This window comes from Capsella rubella, unplaced genomic scaffold (assembly GCF_000375325.1).
Source record: "Capsella rubella cultivar Monte Gargano unplaced genomic scaffold, Caprub1_0 scaffold_2, whole genome shotgun sequence".
Classification (NCBI taxonomy): domain Eukaryota; kingdom Viridiplantae; phylum Streptophyta; class Magnoliopsida; order Brassicales; family Brassicaceae; genus Capsella; species Capsella rubella.
This window is the reverse complement of record NW_006238922.1, coordinates 3396445-3415493: the sequence shown is the minus strand read 5'-3', so window position 1 is coordinate 3415493 and position 19049 is coordinate 3396445. Positions and strand designations below refer to the sequence as shown.

Sequence of the window (19049 nt, the reverse complement as noted above, 5' to 3'; positions counted from 1 at the left end):
TTAATAATAGAAGACGAAGTGGTCACCCATGTGTTAAGGAAACCACCTTTTGTAGGAGTACAACTCCATCTTTTTTGTTGTCTATTTAAGATAAATGAAAAGCCAAAAAGAGGCAATACTTATTGCCCAAAATTATCACTTGTGTTCTTGTTCTGTTCTTGTTCTGTTTCTGAAACCCATCATAATCTTGCAAGCTCTCGCCATGTTCGTCACGTAGTCGCAGCAGCGACTACTTTCGGCAATTACAAAATAGACGCGCCGGAGTTCAAATAGTTAAAAGGAATAGCCGTGTTTTTTTTTAAAAAGAGTCGCTACTTTTTATAAAAGATGTTGCTGCAACAATCGCTCAAATTTCCGACGATCTCTTTTGTGTAAACGCGGCACCGTTATCTCTCTCCTACGACACCTCCATCAGATCTGTACCGTCGTTTTGTTTTATGTGTGGCTATCGTCACTGTCGTTTTGTACAGTCGCAGACGCAGTCACGGCAACTACGTGACGAACAGGGCCATCTCGACAAAAATTCACCCATATAGCTTCCACGCATCAATTAATCTTCTTAGAGGGTTATTGGGAGGTTGAATTTTAAAGAGTTTGTCACTACAAGAAATTAGGGTATCAATAGCGGCCGTTAAATGCTATGATATGTGTACAATAGCCAAACATGTTTATAATTTCATAGTTGTTCAACAAAAATAGTTGCATATATATATATATATATATACCTGAATTTCTTCCCGCATTGTTTGTTTAGTCACTGCATCAAGTTTTCTCCAATCAGAAAGTGTAACCGGAACGTGTTCCCTCACAAGAGCACCAAGAAAAGTTGATAGTGTTACTGAACCAGGTCCAACATGATCACCAAAGTCAGTGAAAGTAACTGCAACCTTTTCATTAGGATTTCCAGCCACTCTACGCATCTTTGTTGGTCCTTTTTTTTTTTTTCACTCCGTCCTCCGGTAACTCAATTCCTTCAGTACTAGAAATCGCATTCTCTTGACCATTGCCAACTCCATCTTCTTCCATATACGCAGCTTCTTCTTCATCATCATGTTGTTCCTGTTGATCACTCAAACAAGCGTCTCTTTCTAAAGCAGCATCTCCTTTACCATCAATACCCTGATCTTCTTCCACATCTTGAAGTGTTACATCATCAACCGCATCATCTTGCGGTGTTACATCATCAACCGCATCAACTTGCGGGTAATATCTTCTAACTCATCATATTGACCAGCCACTTTCTTGATTCTCCTACCTTTTCTCGTAGAGGTAGCCACTTTCTTTCCTATTCTGTTCTTTTTCACCTTTCCTATTGTTGTAGGATCTTCTACCTCCAAGCCTTGATTACGTCTACTACGACGAGAACCAACTTGTCCTCCTCCTCTTGTCTTTGCCATTTCTGAAACTGATAAAACGAAGAACATATTCAATCGAAACCCAAAATCCCAAAATCAAAATCGAAACACAATAATCCCAAATCAAAAATCGAAACACAATAACCCCAAATCAAAAATCGAAACCGAAAATCAAAATTAAACCAAAATCCCAAACTTCGACATGCATGTTCAACAAAACTAAGAACCAAAAACCAAATCACATGACTGTTCACACAAACCAAGAATCGAAACACAAAATCAAAACATTCAAGTGAGAAAATAAACGATTTAGATGAGATAGAACAAAGAAGCTATGATTGAAAGAGAAAATACCTATTGAAGCTTCGATCGATTCTCTGGATTTCAAGTGTAATCTATGGATTTTCTGAGAAAAAAATGAAGAAGAAAGGGTTTGGATCGATTCTCGACTCTTCGACTATTGAAGTTAAGTGTATTTTTAGTATTTTAATTTTAAGTATTTTTTTGTTTTGAAGTATATTTTTAACTAAAAGTTTTGGATCTGCAATGGTAAGGCGCCTAGATTTAGCAAAGTAACGCGGCTAACTTTTTATATTTTCCCGCTAATACAATCATAGCGTTTTAAAATTCTAAACGCTATTAAAAAAGCCAAAGTTGGTCTACAATAGCAGAACTGTCACAAACGCTATATTCTTATGCTATTTATACCCTAATTCCCTGTAGTGTGTGGATTTTAAAAGTTTTGTAGATTTTAAGAATCTCAAACATTTTTGTAGACTCCAATAAATGCAGAGATCTTAAGGATATCTTAGATGAATTAAGGATTTAATTTAAATCAAAATGTTGATTAAAACCTAAGATATGATATCTTATATATGATACAAAACAATGTTTAAGAGTCAATGACGTGGCTATTTCTAAGTGGTTGTTGAAATAAATATATAAGAAAAAAAATCAGCTATTATTTGGAATAAGGAAAAAAATCGGTTCTTATTTAAGAACCTACCAATCTATACTATTAATTGGGAAGGACAACTTGAAGCCAAACACCCCTCAATTTTTTATAAAAATTTCATGAAATATATTCCAGTTGCCAAACAGAATTAATGACAGCAAAAATAAAAAAAAACTATCTATATTTATGAAAATCATAATAATATTTTACCATAAAAAGTGGACAATTAAATTCAAAATTAAATATATGTAAACAAATCTATTTTGAATATACATAAACATATCTAATATTAATTTAATATTCTAATATAATTTCGAAATTAATAATTTATATAGAACGAAATCTAATAAAACAAAATCATCATATATCTAAAAAAAATCACATTTTTATAGAAAAATAAAAAGATAAAAAAATATGTTAGCTTATGAAATAATCAACTAATCAAATTCTACATAGTAGTATATACATAACTGATCATATCATCAAATTTTGAAAAAATTATATAATTTAAAATATAAATAAAATTTAAATAAATCAATGATTAAATATTTTTTTGCTAAAATATGCGAATAAACATTCTAGATCACATAAATTTCTTATTTTCACATAAAAATATTCATATTCAAAAAGCAATCTAGCAATTGTAGCACAAAAGATATCTACAAAATTTATCATTAATTCAATTAGTTAATGATTTTTTATTTGGTCAAGCAGTTAGTTAATGATTATTCTAAACTTCCTTTTTCTTATTAATTTCACACAATCTTAACAATATAAATCTTCATCCATTGGCAACTTGCATATCATTACTATTATCAAATATTAAATAATTGTTTTATCAAATTATAAACTACATTTTGAGATTATAAACATGTATAATTTCTATTAAGATTAAAACTAAATAACAAGTGGATATATCACATTTAGTTATATTTAATTCTCAAAATCTCAAAATATTGAACAAAATTCAACTTTGGGACGTATAAATCTCTACTTTTGGACGATTATATGAAATTTTACATATATTAAAATTATATTTAGTTACATGTAAATGGTGTTATTTATTTTAAAAAATATAAACTTATAGGAATGGATTCGAGACGGAAACATATAATTCGAAAATAAATATTATCTGAATTATTTCTCATAAAAAAAACATGATTAGATATAATTGTTATGAGACACGGTCATAAATTTAAATTCACTTTCAACTTTCAAATATAAAACTACGAGTACGATACATGACATGTAATTTAAATTTTGCTAACTTTAATTTCCACTTTCCTATTTATTTCAAATATTTATACATGAAGTGACGGGCACAAGATGATAATGTATACTTCAGATAACAAAACTACAATAAATCCATGTATTAAAAAAAATAGAAATACCTAAATCTTTAGAAAACAAAAAGGCTAAAACATGAATCTTTGAGTTGAAGAAAGTAATGAGAAATAAAGATGGAACTGAAAGATCAATAAAATTAAAAATCGAACAAGGATTGTGTATGCTAGGATTACTGACAGTGCTTTGTGAATGAAAATGGTGGGAGCATGTGACTTAGATTGATAATTTCATTTTTATTAGTTTGATAAAAATAAATATTTAAACGAGGAATACGGGTATCCCGTCTAAATCTTTTACCAAGTTTCTTATAATAAACATTGACAAATGATTATGTTTTAAAGAGAAACGATTATGGGACAGAAATTTTATGACAGATAGAAAACGGGACGGGACGGGGCGGGGTGAGACGGGACAGGTCAGGATGAGACGGAAAAAGACAGGACGGGTTTTCCATTCTAAACTACACATAAAATAATTTAAACTAAAGCCAAACTCATATCCGATTTAATATCTCTAAGCAAACAGTTAGAAATATTTTAATTAGTTTAAAAAATAAACATGTAATATCATTTATCATTTTCATTTAAATAATTTTAAAATTGGATTATGTAATATAATATCTATATTTTACAATTGTATGTCTATATATAGTTTATTTAATAAATTCATATAACAAAATTTTACCAAAATAGCATCTACTTAAAAAATCGTAATTTTGTAAAAATAACCCCGCACGTACGAGCGGGTCCATCACTAGTAATCCTATATAAAAACAAAAAACAAAAATACAAATCTTAAATTCTAAATTTTTTAAAATTTAATACTAAATTAATCCTAAGATACACACATAAAATCATACCAGTAAGGATGCTCTTAGCATATATTTGAAAGACTTTTCTAAGGAAAATATATATCATCAGATCAGTTATCGGGAGGTCCATGGTACTTATTCGTCTTAGTTTTGAACACACAAAGAGAGAATATGTACACCATGAGGACGTCGTACATGTATATGCCTGGTGTAGATTTAGGTGTTGTAGTATGAGTTGTGTCATAGGAATCATCGTTTGTGGAAGGAGAAAAGGGTCATTCGACTGTATAATTTCAAAAGTGTCGATTTTTACCTATAGAAAAACTCAAATAAAATTCAAATTTCATATCCAATTAGTACAAATAATGTCAATTTCATACTTCACATTAATAAATATTGACTCATGTGCCACATGTGAGATTGAGATAGTGCCTCAGGGATACGTGTTAGATTACTCAGCATGTGAGAGTGAAATTGTATTGTTTACGATAAAACGGCAGCGTTTGACACGATATTGTGAATTTAATTTTTCTAGAAAAATGAGAAATCAAAAATGATTTTAATTATAGTTTTAAATTTTAAATTAAAACTAAAAATTAAAAATTACCATTAAAAATTTTAAACATTCAAAGAAATATTAAATGGAGTATTTTTGAAGTTTTTGTGAGTGTATATTAAAATTTTCTTTTCTCATTTTCAAGTCTTTGTTTTTGGGCACTTCCAAAATCACATTTTTGGGAATCTTTGACTTTCTTTTTCTACTTCTCTTACTTCTTATTGTAATAATTAATCCACTCGTTTTTCCCTTTCGTTTACTTTGCACCGGTTTGCCATCTCTATATTAGTAAAAGAGAAGTACAAAATCGAATACGGGTCGGGTCAAAATTAAAAAATTAACCCGATTTTAACAATTGGATACTTCAAAGTTGGATATTAATTTGGGTTTGGATACATACATCGGATATTTTCCATATCTAATTTTAAGATTATATTATCTCCGTAACTAATTTTATGATTTCCTAATATTTCTCTAACTAATCAATTATTATTCTTCTTTAAATTTAATTTGATAGTATTTTTAATTTATGATAATATGCTATATAATAAAAATATTTAATAAAAATTAATATTTTTTTTGCTTATGTTGTAATTTGAATTTTTTCAATACTCAACTACACTCGGTTAAATATTTTGGACAATGATTTAAAATCAGTATACGTATGATCAATATTAAAACCATTGTTACATGAGCATATTTACAAGTTTCAAAAATTTCAAAATATTATAATTAAAAGATTCAAATATATATAAAAATTTAGAATTGAAATTATTAAAAATATTTTATTGAAGATATAGATGTAATTTTGGAGACATAATTTTTATTGATAAAATATATTATATATCAAACTATGTAAATTTTAGATAGTTTTCAGATAGTTTGTTAAAATCACAATTATAATGGTAAAGCAAGTTATGAATAATGTTTTTTACAAAATGAATTTTGTTACGGGTTGGTCCTTCAAAAGATACATTGTAAGTATGTAATTTTTACATATATTTCTACTTCTACTACAAAATGGTCAAATTGAATAATTTGTCGATACATATTATTTCGTGCCGTTCATTTTTCACTGTTTTTTAGTTGAATCCAAACTCAATGTATTATTATTTACTCGCTTTTTCGTTTTATTATTTTATTTAAATTTATTATACAAATATATGATTCACCGTAATCGATTGCATTGCAATAAAATTAAAATATAATATATTGTAATTCGTTAAAAGTTATATATATGTAATTATTTCCCCCGCGCTGTAGCGCGGGTCCGAATCTAGTTTTCTACTTCAAAAAGTCTTGTCATAATACATCTATCTAAATCTGTGAATTTCAAACACTCGGATCCTCTCTTATGGCTCCTTCTTCATCTTTTCCTTCTCCACCTCGCACTTGGAGTCACAATGTCTTCACGAGCTTCCATGGACCAGACGTCCGTAAGACTTTCCTCAGTCATTTACGCAACCAGTTTGACCGCAATGGTATCACGATGTTCGATGACAATGGGATCAAAAGAAGCCATAACATCCCCTCTTCTCTCACACAAGGAATTCGACAATCGAGGATCTCGATCGTAGTCCTCTCAAAGAACTATGCTTCTTCCAGGTGGTGTTTAAATGAGCTATTGGAGATTTTGAAGTGCGAGGAAGAGGTAGGTCAAATAGTAATGACTGTCTTCTACGGAGTAGATCCATCTGATGTGCGAAAACAAACCGGAGATTTTGGGGTCGCTTTCGACAAAACTTGTACTCGAAAAACAAAGGAGCATGGAAGAAAATGGAGCAAAGCTTTGGAATATGTTGGCAACATAGCTGGAGAACACAACTGGTTAGTGTTTAATTAATTGATTACAGTTTATTTTTTTCTTATGATGATCATCTTTTTTGATATCTTCAAGGTGATAGTATTAATGATTTGGTGTTATGCGTAGGCTTGATTTTTGTATAGTTTTTTTTTTTTTTTTTGAGTACTTAGATGACTAAATTTGGTAATCGTTTTAACTCAAAACTAGAGATAATTAGTCTGTTCATGTTTAATACTATTATTGATGTCAGTAATGAATTTACTTAATGAACGTGTTCGTAATTTTCATTTTCATTATTGGTGATACAAATGAGATGGTGGCCTTTGCATTGTCTTCAAAATGTAAAGTTGACTAAATGGTAAATAATTACAAAGTCAAGTCAATGAGTACTTAATGAATAAAACATACAAGTTGGGTTAAGCGGTTTGGTGTTAAATAATGAAAGTGGAAATAAAAAAAGACACGTTAAGGATCATTTGGTCAACTAGACTTATTTGTTAGAACTTAGACTGACCATTTATTCACTTGAGGTTATCAAAGAACAGTATCGATCCATTACACGACCATTTTGACATTATGTATATAAGACGTTTTGTGGAATGTTCTTCATGAATGTTCACTTTTCTTTTTGTTAGGGACAATGAAGCGAAAATGATCATAAAGATTGCAAGAGATGTTTCAGATATACTACACGCCACACCGTCTAGGGATTTTGATGGAATGGTTGGACTTGAAAGTCATTTGAAGGAAATGGAGTCTTTACTAAATTTTAGTGACATTGGAGTTAAGATTGTTGGAGTATCTGGTCCTGCAGGCATTGGTAAGAGTACCATTGCTAGAGCTTTACATAGTCGTTTCTCTAACAAGTTTCAACTTGCTTGTTTTATGGACAACCTTAAGGAAAACTGTAAAATTGGAGTTGATGACATTGGTTTAAAGTTACACTTACAAGAGCAGCTTCTTTCTAAGGTTTTGAACCTAAATGGCATTAAGATATGCCATTTAAGTGTGATACAAGAAAGGCTACACGACAAGAGGATACTTATCATTCTTGATGATGTGTATAGTATAGTGCAACTAGAAGCTTTGGCTAATATCAAGTGGTTTGGTCCTGGAAGTAGAGTCATTGTGACCACTGAAAACAAAGAGATTTTGCAACAACATGGTATCAATGATATATACCAAGTCGGTTTTCCATCGGAAAGCGAAGCTCTAACGATCTTTTGCCTATCTGCTTTTAGGCAACCGTCTCCACCCGATGAGTTATTTAAGCTAACATATGAAGTTGTTCGAATTTGTGGTAATCTTCCATTAGGTCTACATGTTCTAGGGTCGTCATTGCGGGGAAAGAGTGAGGCTGAATGGATAGATGAACTACCAAGTTTGAAAAACTGTCTTGATGGAAGGATAGAGAGTGTATTAAAAAGGGGTTATGAGAGTTTACATGAGAAAGACCAAGTTATCTTTCTCCTCATTGCAGTCTTCTTGAATTGTGCACCCGTTGATCATGTGATATCCATGCTAGCAAAAACTAACCAGAATGTTAGTTTTAGGTTGAAAATCCTAGAGAAAAGATATCTCATACAATGTGAAAGTAATATAGTGGTAATGCACCATTTGCTTCAAGTAATGGCTAGACAAGTCATTTCCAAACAAGAACATTGCAGACGTCAGATTTTAGTCCATGCCAATGAAATTTGTTATATTCTAGAGAAGGCAGAAGTAAGTATTCTATTTCCAAACCTTTTGTATATTTATATTATTTGTTGTTTAAGCTGAATCTCTAGCAATTAACAATCTCTATTTTGAAATATTTGTTAGGGTAATGGATCAATTATAGGTGTATCATTTGACGTAGCTGAGATCAATGAACTAAGAATAAGCGCGACGGCTTTTGAAAGAATGTGCAATCTTTCATTCCTAAAAATTTATGATGGGATGCGCGGTGAAAAAAGACAACTGCACATCCCAGAGGAGATGGAGCTTCCACATTGCTTAAGATTACTACATTGGGAAGCATATCCAAGAAAGAGTCTTCCTCCAAAACTTTTTCTGAAAGACCTTGTCGAACTCAACATGGCATATAGCCAGCTCGAGAAGCTATGGGAAGGAATTCAGGTCCGTTATTAATGTGTATTTCAAATTGGCAATACTAAAATAACAAAATACAAAATAGTATGAACTAACATTCTCAGTATGTTATGCTTTTTACATTCAGCCGCTTGCGAATCTCAAGACGATGAATCTCGCTGTGTCATCTCATTTAAAGGAACTTCCAGATCTTTCAAATGCCACAAATCTAGAGAGTTTGAATCTTAATAGTTGCACTGCTTTGGTTGAGATTCCATCCTCAATTGTGAATCTACATAAATTAGATTACTTAGGGTTGACTAGCTGCAAAAGTCTAGAAGTCATTCCAAGTCTCATTAACTTGGCATCTCTTGAAAGCATCTGGATGTTTCAAAACTCAAGGCTCAGAAGATTACCTGATATTCCGACCAACATCACGGAAATCGAGATATACGATACTGGAGTAGAGGAACTACCTACATCGCTTAGGCATTGCTCGCGTCTTACAACTCTTGATTTATGTTCCAATAAAAATCTCAAGACCTTCTCAACACATCTCCCGACGTGTCTATCACGTATAAGCCTGAGTAATAGTGGTATTGAGAGGATTACAAGTTGCCTCAAAGATCTTCATAATCTACTATTCCTTGTTTTAACAGGCTGCAAAAGACTCAAGTCATTGCCAGAGCTCCCTAGCTCGCTCGAATTGCTAAGCGCTGAAGATTGTGAATCACTAGAGAGAGTAAGTTACCCCTTAACCACTTCAAATGCAGTGCTCAGGTTCACTAATTGCATAAAATTGGGTAGACAAGCACAACGAACGATTACCAAAGGATCATATCTTCATGGATGGGCTCTCTTACCCGGAGCAGAAGTACCTCCAGAGTTTGATCACCGAGTGAGAGGAAATTCCTTAACAATTCCTTATTCTGCTTCCAACAGATATAAGGTTTGCGTCGTAATTTCTCCCAACCATCAAATCATAGAATTTATGGAAATAGAGCTACATTGTCATTTCAAAGTCATTGACAACTCAGTAAACTCCGCTGACATGAAGTTCTACCTATCCAAAGTCTTTGAGTATCGAGCGAAACATCTACTGATATTTCACACTAGCTTGACATTTATAGACACCTCTAAAGCTAGCAGAAAGGTAATGCTAGAATTCAGAAGCACAAAACAAGTTTTGGACATTCTTGACTGTGGTGTCAAGATCTTGACAGACGAAATCGATGAAAGCAACAACGGATCTAACGATGACGATGACGATGATAATGCAATTAACAATACATTTGAATCTGAATCAAGCGAAGCATCTGCTAAAGAAGACGAGGATGGTATAGCTAAGGGGAGATCTGATTCTGAATCTAGTGAAACATCTGACCAAGAAGATGATGAAGAGAGTTACAAATCTGATTCTAGAGAAGCGGTTCAAGAGCAATATAAGGGTATCGATGATGATGCTAACCACGAATCTGTATCAAGGAAGCGTCTTAGGATAAACTTTGCTCCCATTACTGCATCTTTCTTGTCCGTAGAGGTTGATGCTATACCTCCACCAACTTATGGATTCCGTATGAGGATAGATGAAGAGGAACCAAGTACTGGATTCCATATGCGGATAGATGAAGAGGACGATGATAGTTTTGCTAACTGGACATCTGAATGTGAATCAGGAGAAGTGTCCGACAAAGAAGACAATGAAGAGGGAGACAAATTCTGAATCAGTGTCCGAATACAGAGATGAAGATATCGTCCACAATTGTGACTACGAATCAGTATCAAGCAAGTTCCTAAATATGTGATGACAAATCTGTTTTTTTAGTTAGGCTAATCTATAATTATGTGACGATTCTATAGAGTCCCAAAACACATCGACGATGACGTGAGGTACAAGTTTTTAAAACAGTGACGGCACCACGTCAGCCTACAAGCATGCGCATGCTCTTTGATATTTCCAATCTGTGTATTAGCAACTATGGTATGTCTTTGAACTCATTGGTGTATAGTACGTAGTTGTATATCTATAACCAAGTGCTTATGTAGAATCATATATACAATTAGCCAATGATACATTTGGTATTTGTAGAGAGGGTGCATATCAATTAGTTAGAGCCAATGTTTTAGTTCATATATAACTCGATTTGGCACATAATTAACAAGTAGAATTATATTTTTCCTCACAATAATCTATCGTTTTAAGTTTTAAGTTTTAATCAAAAGGAGAGTGTTATAATAATCAATTATCATCTATGTCCTTCGAGTATAATGAAGCTTATCTCGTATAGTCTTAAAACGATAAAATGAGTCTTAAGTAAAATGAGTAAAATGAAAGATGGTATGTCATTATTATTTTATTATTTGATATCTAATATATTTAATTAAGTTGATTAAATTACGGTTATATAAAAAATAAAATAAAATTGTCATGTAATTTTTCACGGGTTAATATATAGAATAACTATCAAAATACAATTGTACAATTTTAATACTAAACAAAATTAATAAACAAACACAACTTATTTTTATTTTTTTATTATCTCACCGCTATACTGTAAATTAAATTTTAAAATTAACAATCATAATTCAGTTACACAATCTTAAACCCTAAACATAATAAACAAAATTAACAAATTTAATTTAAAGAAAAATTGTTCCGCGCGGGTTGAAATTTTTTTTGAAAAATGTCAATATACCCATAGATAATCGTTTCTTCATAAACGAATATTTGATATTGTTTTTCGAAAAATGAAACTATTTCTCCCACCAAAAAAAAAAAAAAGAAACTATTTTGGGTCTTTCAGAATAATTCATGGGCTTAATATGGGCCTAACATAATATGCAAAATAATCAATCTCTCTACAATGCCTTTTTACTAGAAACGAAGCTCACTCACTCATCTCTCCAAAGTCAATCAATGCTGAAATTATTGGTGTTGACAAGTTTCACTTCTGAGAAATGAAAAAGGCAAAGAAACTTCAACAAAGCGGAAACACTCAGTGAAACAAACTCAAACTCATCTCTCATGGCTTCTTCTTCTTCTTCTTCTTCTTCTTCTTCTTCTTCTTCTTCTTCTTCTTTAGCTCGTACCTGGAAATACAATGTCTTCACAAGCTTCCACGGACCAGACGTACGCAAAACATTTCTCAGTCATTTACGCAAACAGTTTACTTACAATGGAATCACAATGTTCGATGATCAAGCGATCGAGAGAAGCCAAATCATCGCTCCATCTCTCACCGACGCGATTCGAGAATCGAGGATCTCCATCGTTCTCCTCTCGAAGAACTACGCTTCTTCAAGCTGGTGTTTGGATGAGCTGTTGGAGATTTTGAACTGCAAAGAAGAATTTGAGCAAATTGTTATGACTGTTTTCTACAGCGTAGATCCTTCTGATGTCCGCAAACAAACCGGAGATTTCGGTAGTGTTTTTGATGAAACTTGTGTGAGTAAAACAGAGGAGAAGAGGCGAAAATGGAGTCAAGCTTTGACCTATGTTGGTAACATAGCTGGAGAACACTTCCAAAACTGGTTTGTGTTTTATATTTTTTGTGTTTAATTGTCAGTTTTGGGAAACTCTGATGGATTTGTTTACTTTGTTAGGGACAATGAAGCAGAAATGATTGAGAAGATTGCAATTGATGTTTCAGATAAACTCAATGTTACGCCGTCGCGAGATTTTGATGGCATGGTTGGATTAGATGATCATTTGAGAAAAGTTGAGTCTTTGCTTGATTTAGGTTATGATGGAGTTAAGATTGTTGGGATCTCTGGTCCTGCAGGGATTGGTAAGAGTACCATTGCTAGAAGTTTATATAGTATGGTATCTAAAACGTTTCAGCATACTTGTTTTATGGATAACCTTCGTGAGAATTATAAGGTTGGTGTTGTTGAGTATGGTTTGAAGTTGCGGTTACAAGAGCAACTTCTTTCGAAGATTTTGAACTTAAATGGTGTTAGGATAAGCCATTCGGGTGTGATACAAGAAAGGTTACATGACCAGAAGGTTCTTATTATTCTTGATGATGCTGAGAGTTTAGATCAACTTGAGGCTTTGGCTGATGTTAGATGGTTTGGTCCGGGTAGTAGGGTGATTGTGACTAGTGAAAACAAAGAGGTTTTGCAGCAACATGGTATTAGTGATATATACCAAGTGGGTTTTCCATCGGAAGAAGAAGCTTTAATGATCTTGTGTCAATCTGCTTTTAGACAAATCTCTCCACCGAAAGTGTTTAGGAATCTTGCGATCGGAGTTACTAGGATTTGTGGTAATCTTCCATTGGCTCTGCATGTTTTGGGTTCGTCGTTGCGGGGAAAGAACTATGTTGACTGGATAGAAGAACTACCGAGATTGCAAACTTGTCTCGATGGAAGAATTGAGAGTGTGTTGAAAGTGGGCTATGACAGTTTACATGAGAGAGACCAAGCTCTATTTCTCTTCATTGCAGTCTTCTTCAATCTTAAACATGTTGATTATGTGAAATCCATGCTGTCAAAAACTAAAATGGATGTTAGACTTGGGTTAAAAATATTGGCCAATAGACATCTCATCCATATAGGTCATGGCGCTAAGAGTATAGTTGTAATGCATCGTTTGCTACGAGTAATGGCTAGAGAAGTTATATCCAAACAAGAGCCTTGGAAACGCCAGATTCTCGTAGATACACAAGAGATTTGTTATGTTTTGGAAAATGCTGAAGTAAGCTTTCTATTTGAGAGGTTTGTTAACTTCTGTTTAAGCATATCTTCTTGCTAGTAACAAATTTTGCTCTGGAATATTGTTTTGTTAGGGTAATGGATCAATTACGGGTATATCACTTGACGTAGCGGAGATCAACAAATTATCAATAAGCGCAAGGGCTTTCGAAAGAATGCATAATCTTTTCATCCTAAAAGTTTACGACCGGTGGTTTACTGAAGAAAAACAACTGAACATTCACATTCCAGAGGATATGGATTTTCTTCCTCGCCTAAGGTTACTACGTTGGGATGCATACCCGAGAAGGAGTCTTCCTTCAAGATTCTGCCCAGAAAATCTCGTGGAGCTCGACATGGCGTCTAGCAAACTCGAGGAGCTATGGGAAGGAACTCAGGTTAGTTATGTTTGTTGATGAGAGAGCTTACATTTGATATTATAGCAATGGTAACGTAGTAAACAATCTCATTACGTTCTGATTTTAACATTCAGCCGCTTGCAAATCTCAAGAAGATGAAACTCTCTAGGTCATCTTGGTTGAAGAAACTTCCAGATCTTTCAAATGCTACAAATCTAGAGAGATTGGATCTGTATGAATGCATCGCTTTGGTAGAGCTTCCATCCTCAATTTCAAATCTTCGTAAGCTAGATTCCTTAGAGACGAATCATTGCAGAAGTCTAAAAGTCATTCCAACTCTAATAAACTTGGAATATCTCAAAGAAATCAAGATGATGGGATGCTTACAGTTGAAAAGTTTTCCGGATATTCCCACCAACATCACTAAGCTCTCTGTAATGGAGACAATGGTTGAAGAATGTCCTGAATCACTTCGGCATTTGTCGTGTCTCGAGTCTTTTGATATAAGTGGCAGTGTAAATCTCAAGACCTTTTCAACGCATCTCCCCACGAGTTTGAAAGAGCTACACCTAGACAAATGTGGTATTGAGAGTATTGCAGACTGCATCAAAGGTCTTCATAATCTACGTGTCCTTGCTTTAACATACTGCAAGAAACTCACGTCATTGCCAAAGCTCCCCGGTTCGCTCGAATGGCTACGTGCAAACCATTGTAAATCATTGGAGAGAATAAGTGGCCCTTTAAACATTCCAGATGCAGAGCTAGATTTCTGCAACTGCTTCAAATTGGGTCAACAATCACGTCAAGAGATTATTCAAAACTGGTTTGAGAGCGGGCGGGCTATCTTACCAGGAAGAAAAGTACCTAAAGAGTTCCATCACCGAGCCAAAGGAAATAAGTTAACAATTCCTCCTTCTGCTTTCCACAAGTTGAAGGTTTGTATCGTGATTTCGACAGAGTTCGATCCGAAAACCAGAGATTCTACTATAGTTTCAAGACTATTGTGTCGTTGCATAGTCATTGGCAACTCAGTACACTCCACTGACATCAAGTTTATCCTACACGATGTCTACAAATACCGAATGGAACATCTGTTTATATTTCATATATTGGACATCTATCCGTCGCCATTTTTTAGCCCTTCTAGCAGAGAGATAGTGCTCGAATTCAGCAGCATAGGCCAAGTTTTCGACATTATTGAATGTGGTGTCCAGATCTTGACTGAGGAACCAGACATAAACAACAATGAGGGATCTGGAGATGAAGATGACCTATGGGATACACATGTATTCGACGAATTATCAGACAAGGAAGAAAAAGACGATCACAGTGTAGCGTCCAAAGACAAAGATGAGGATGTCACAGAGGACAGTAACTTAGAATCCATGTCCAAGAAGAGGACGATGACAAGTACTACTACTACGAATCTGAAGAAATGGGTTCTCTGCATTTTTCTTCTTTTGTTTTTGTTAAAGTTGTCCATCTTACTTTGATCTTCTCTAACATTAAGACAATGTCGTACCACTGTACAAGTTCCTTTACTACTTAGTGTATGTAGATTAACAACAAAACTAACAATATGTCTTGTTAATATGTTTTTGTTCATTCGGTTCATATGTAAATTAACAAAAAAAATAGTTTTGTAATTTAATTTAAGAAGAGTTGAAATATAATTTGGAGGATAATTTAAAGAACATTTGAACAAAAACATATTTTTTGATCGAAATCTGCAGAGTGAAACTTCTAAAGCTCAAAATTTGCGATTTGTATTTTGCATTTTGCATTATAACAATATGTTATGATCTAGAATTATATATTACAAACACCACATTCTTACTTATATCTTCAAAATCAATGATCCAATAACATGTTTCAGTTCTAAAATTCTTAGAACATGTACAAACTGGTAGAATAGATAATCTAAATATTTCAGAATATGCAAAAAATGGTAGAATGCATAATCTAATTTTTTTTAGAAATAAGAAAACGTATTCTAAACTTTTCAGAACAAAAATCGTCTATATAAAAAACTAATAGTTTTCAAAATCATCTTCTTCAAATATAATTCATAATTCCTTATTAACATTATTTTCTAATTTTCAACTTTTAAAAATGCTTAAAATTTGATTTATATGTTAGTAAGGGTGATTAAGTCAAGATTGACAACTTTTTTAAAAAAAATATAGATAGACAAAGTTTTCGAAATATGTCCCTTTTTCCAATTTTCCCTAAATTTATTTCTCATATTCTTTATATCGAACCAACAACGTAAAAGAACATTAGTCAAATCGCACCATAAGTTGTGGCCGTCACGCTTTAGGCTTTACACTTTGTATCCTCTTCATATGTGTTATATGATATATATTTTTCGACTATAGTTTTGTCACTACATTATATGTATTAACAAATTTTAGAAAAAATGAAAAAAAAAACAAAAAAATTAAGTAAATACTAAGAAAAAAGATAAGCAAAACATGAGAAAAACATAAGCAAAGCATAAAGAGAATTAAAGAAAACACAATTTGAGACATCAAAAGTTTATCTTATATAATATAGTGACCTTATTATTTTTCATGGTGTCAAAAAGTGTAAAGTTCAATAAGAAACTATTAACATAAAATTATTTTAATAGTTTTTTATATTAATTAATAAATATTTAATATTATATTAATTTTAACATCAATTGTTTATAATACATACAGAAATCACAATGAAGTTGAGAGACCAAGAGGGCTGGGAATTGGGATGTAGGAATAATACATAACATAATTATTTTCCGGGATTGAAGTTTTTGCCAACATATCAGCACATTTGTTGCCTTCTCTTGAAATCCAACTGAACTTGTGATCTTCAAATCTTGAGCACCATATCTTCACTTCTCTTATCCAGTTTAGAGCAACAAAATCGTGAGTCTTACCACGAAGAATTTGGATGACTTCTTTATTATCCCATACTAGATGCAGTTTTTTTTATAACCGTTGAAAGCAGCCATTATAATCGCATGGAGTTCACTCTCTAAAGTAGAGTTTAGGTGTAAAACTGGGGTTGTAGTGCCAATCTAAAGAAAGGTGTAAGCCAGTAGGAGTTTAGGTGTAGTGCCAATCTAAAAAATCCCCAACTGCTCCACTTTTTATCTTTAGGTGTAAAACTGAATCAATATCATCATCATGAATCAACTCCTACACTGTATCTTCATTCCAGCCAATTAGGTTTTCATTTAACAAATCAGTAACTCTCAGATTTTACACATTATCGTGTTTAGGTAAAGGAGCTCTTGGAGGGTACTTTACTTTTATTTCGGAGCCAAAATAATTGGCTATATTCCGCCAAACATACGTTAGCGATTTAATAAAGCATTTGCTATAAAAAAAAAAAAAACAATTAAGGCATATGAAATAACACGCGTGGGTATTACTTGTCAAATAGAAAACATATCATAACGTTTAGTTTTCCTAAACGCTATTACAAACTCTTTAATAAGTTATTAATAGCACAACTACACAAAACGTTGTACTTCAGTGCTATAAAAAACCAATATTCATGTAGTGGTCGAGAGGAAGCCATGGATCCTGCCAAACGTTAATCATAGATCCATCTTCAATAACAAAACGGAGCCCCTGATTTAACAAATCTCTCCCATGCAAAATCGACTACCAGATAAAAGATGATTTAGCCTTATCAGTAGCAAGAAAGATATTAGAGTTAGCAATATAGCGAGCTTTTAACACCTTTGCTAGCAAGCAATCGGGGTTCTCATAACTCTCCAAACTTTTTTACTAAGAAGAGCAGTGATAAAATGTTATATTTCTCGAAAACCCCAAACCACCCTCTTTTTTAGGAAAACTCATTCTACTCCAAGCAAGCCAGTGCATATTCCTCTTTTGATCATCAGTACACCACCAATAGCGAGCTATAATGCCATTTATTTCCTCAAAATTTTCTTTTAGAAGGCGAAAGAGATTCATAGAGTAAATAGGCATAGCTAGGACAATAGATTTGAGTAATACCTCTTTAACGACGGATGATTGATAAGATTTTCTCCAACCTTGAGTTCTTTCCTTCACCTTATCCAAAATGTATTGGAACATTTCAGATTTTTTTAAACTGAACTGTTCTGGTAATCCCAAATACTTTTTGCCACCATCATTGTGGATGTCCAACTTTTGTCTGATCCTTCTTTTAACATCACGGTGAACTCTACTACCTAAAGTGATTGATAATTTTCTTAAGTTGATGGCCTGACTAGAAGCTTGCTCATAAGTAGTAAAAATATTTTTCCTGAGTAGTGCAAGACTTGTCATTGGCTAAAGTAAAAAACAGGGAGTCATCAGCAAATAAAAGATGAGTTATAGGAATACCACCATTGCTGATTTTGATTCCCTGAAGTTTTCTTGACACTGCAGTTTGATTGATCAATTGAGACAGAATCTTAGCACAAAAAATGAAATGGTATGGAGACAGAAGGTCTTCTTGTCTTAACCCTCTTCTTGGCTGAATCATACCATGAGGAACACCATCAATTAACACTGAGTAACTTACTGAAGAAACACAAGCCACAATCCAGTGAATCCATTTCTGTCAAAACCCAGGTTTGTCATTGTTTTCTCCAAAAAAATCCCATTCAAGACGATCATAGCTAAGATTTCGTGATATATGTTTTAACTCCCATATAAGACTTTGATTGCTTTTTTCAAACTTTTAAGGCGTGATGCACTTCATGAGCTACAATAATATTATCAATAATCATTCTCCCAAGAATGAAAGCAGCTTGATTCTCAGAAATCACTCCATGGAGATGAGAACACTTAACAAGACTTATTATAACCAATGTAAATATGCATTCAAATACTAACATCATTTTTATTAACTAATAAAAATTAACATTATCGTTTTGCAACTCATGAATAATAATAATATCAACTACAATAATGGATGCAAAATTTTTCTTTAACCACCACTTATAAAGTTATACCCATATAAGTGATGTAAAACTTATTATGAAAATATTTAAAATAAGTGACACAATCACACACTTTTTTTTTTTAGCGAATTAATGCAAAAAAGGATAAAATATTTTCTCTAACTAAAATTATTTTC

At 32.9% G+C, this 19049-nt stretch overlaps 2 protein-coding genes and 1 long non-coding RNA gene across 3 annotated transcripts; 2 read left to right on the top strand and 1 right to left on the bottom strand.

Annotated features, from left to right (window-relative positions):
- Positions 1-158: 158 nt before the first annotated feature.
- Positions 159-1805, bottom strand: LOC111832041. The gene is made up of 3 exons (XR_002835169.1): positions 1710-1805; positions 726-1405; positions 159-600 (listed from the first exon to the last, which is right to left on the bottom strand). It is a non-coding gene; the product is annotated as an uncharacterized LOC111832041 (long non-coding RNA).
- Positions 1806-6378: 4573 nt separating this feature from the next.
- LOC111831927 (disease resistance protein ADR2-like) lies at positions 6379-10621 on the top strand. The gene is made up of 4 exons (XM_023787547.1): positions 6379-6851; positions 7464-8550; positions 8650-8946; positions 9047-10621. Exons 1-4 carry the CDS (start codon positions 6379-6381, stop codon positions 10619-10621), a joined length of 3432 nt encoding a protein of 1143 aa, XP_023643315.1.
- A 1326-nt stretch (positions 10622-11947) lies between these two features.
- On the top strand, positions 11948-15566 carry LOC111832191 (disease resistance protein ADR2). Its single transcript, XM_023788575.1, has 4 exons — positions 11948-12429; positions 12502-13597; positions 13689-13991; positions 14087-15566. The coding sequence occupies exons 1-4, from the start codon at positions 12086-12088 to the stop codon at positions 15443-15445; spliced, it is 3102 nt and encodes a 1033-aa protein (XP_023644343.1). The 5' UTR covers positions 11948-12085; the 3' UTR covers positions 15446-15566.
- The last annotated feature ends 3483 nt before the right edge of the window (positions 15567-19049 follow it).

Excerpts from the sequence above, each read along its gene's own strand:
- LOC111831927 (XM_023787547.1), top strand. The coding sequence starts at position 6,379 with ATGGCTCCTTCTTCATCTTTTCCTTCTCCACCTCGCACTTGGAGTCAC. Across the intron at positions 6,852-7,463 it reads ATAGCTGGAGAACACAACTG|GGACAATGAAGCGAAAATGA; the intron begins GTTAGTGTTTAA and ends TCTTTTTGTTAG. Across the intron at positions 8,551-8,649 it reads ATATTCTAGAGAAGGCAGAA|GGTAATGGATCAATTATAGG; the intron begins GTAAGTATTCTA and ends AATATTTGTTAG.
- LOC111832191 (XM_023788575.1), top strand. The coding sequence starts at position 12,086 with ATGTTCGATGATCAAGCGATCGAGAGAAGCCAAATCATCGCTCCATCT. Across the intron at positions 12,430-12,501 it reads GGAGAACACTTCCAAAACTG|GGACAATGAAGCAGAAATGA; the intron begins GTTTGTGTTTTA and ends TTACTTTGTTAG. Across the intron at positions 13,598-13,688 it reads ATGTTTTGGAAAATGCTGAA|GGTAATGGATCAATTACGGG; the intron begins GTAAGCTTTCTA and ends TTGTTTTGTTAG.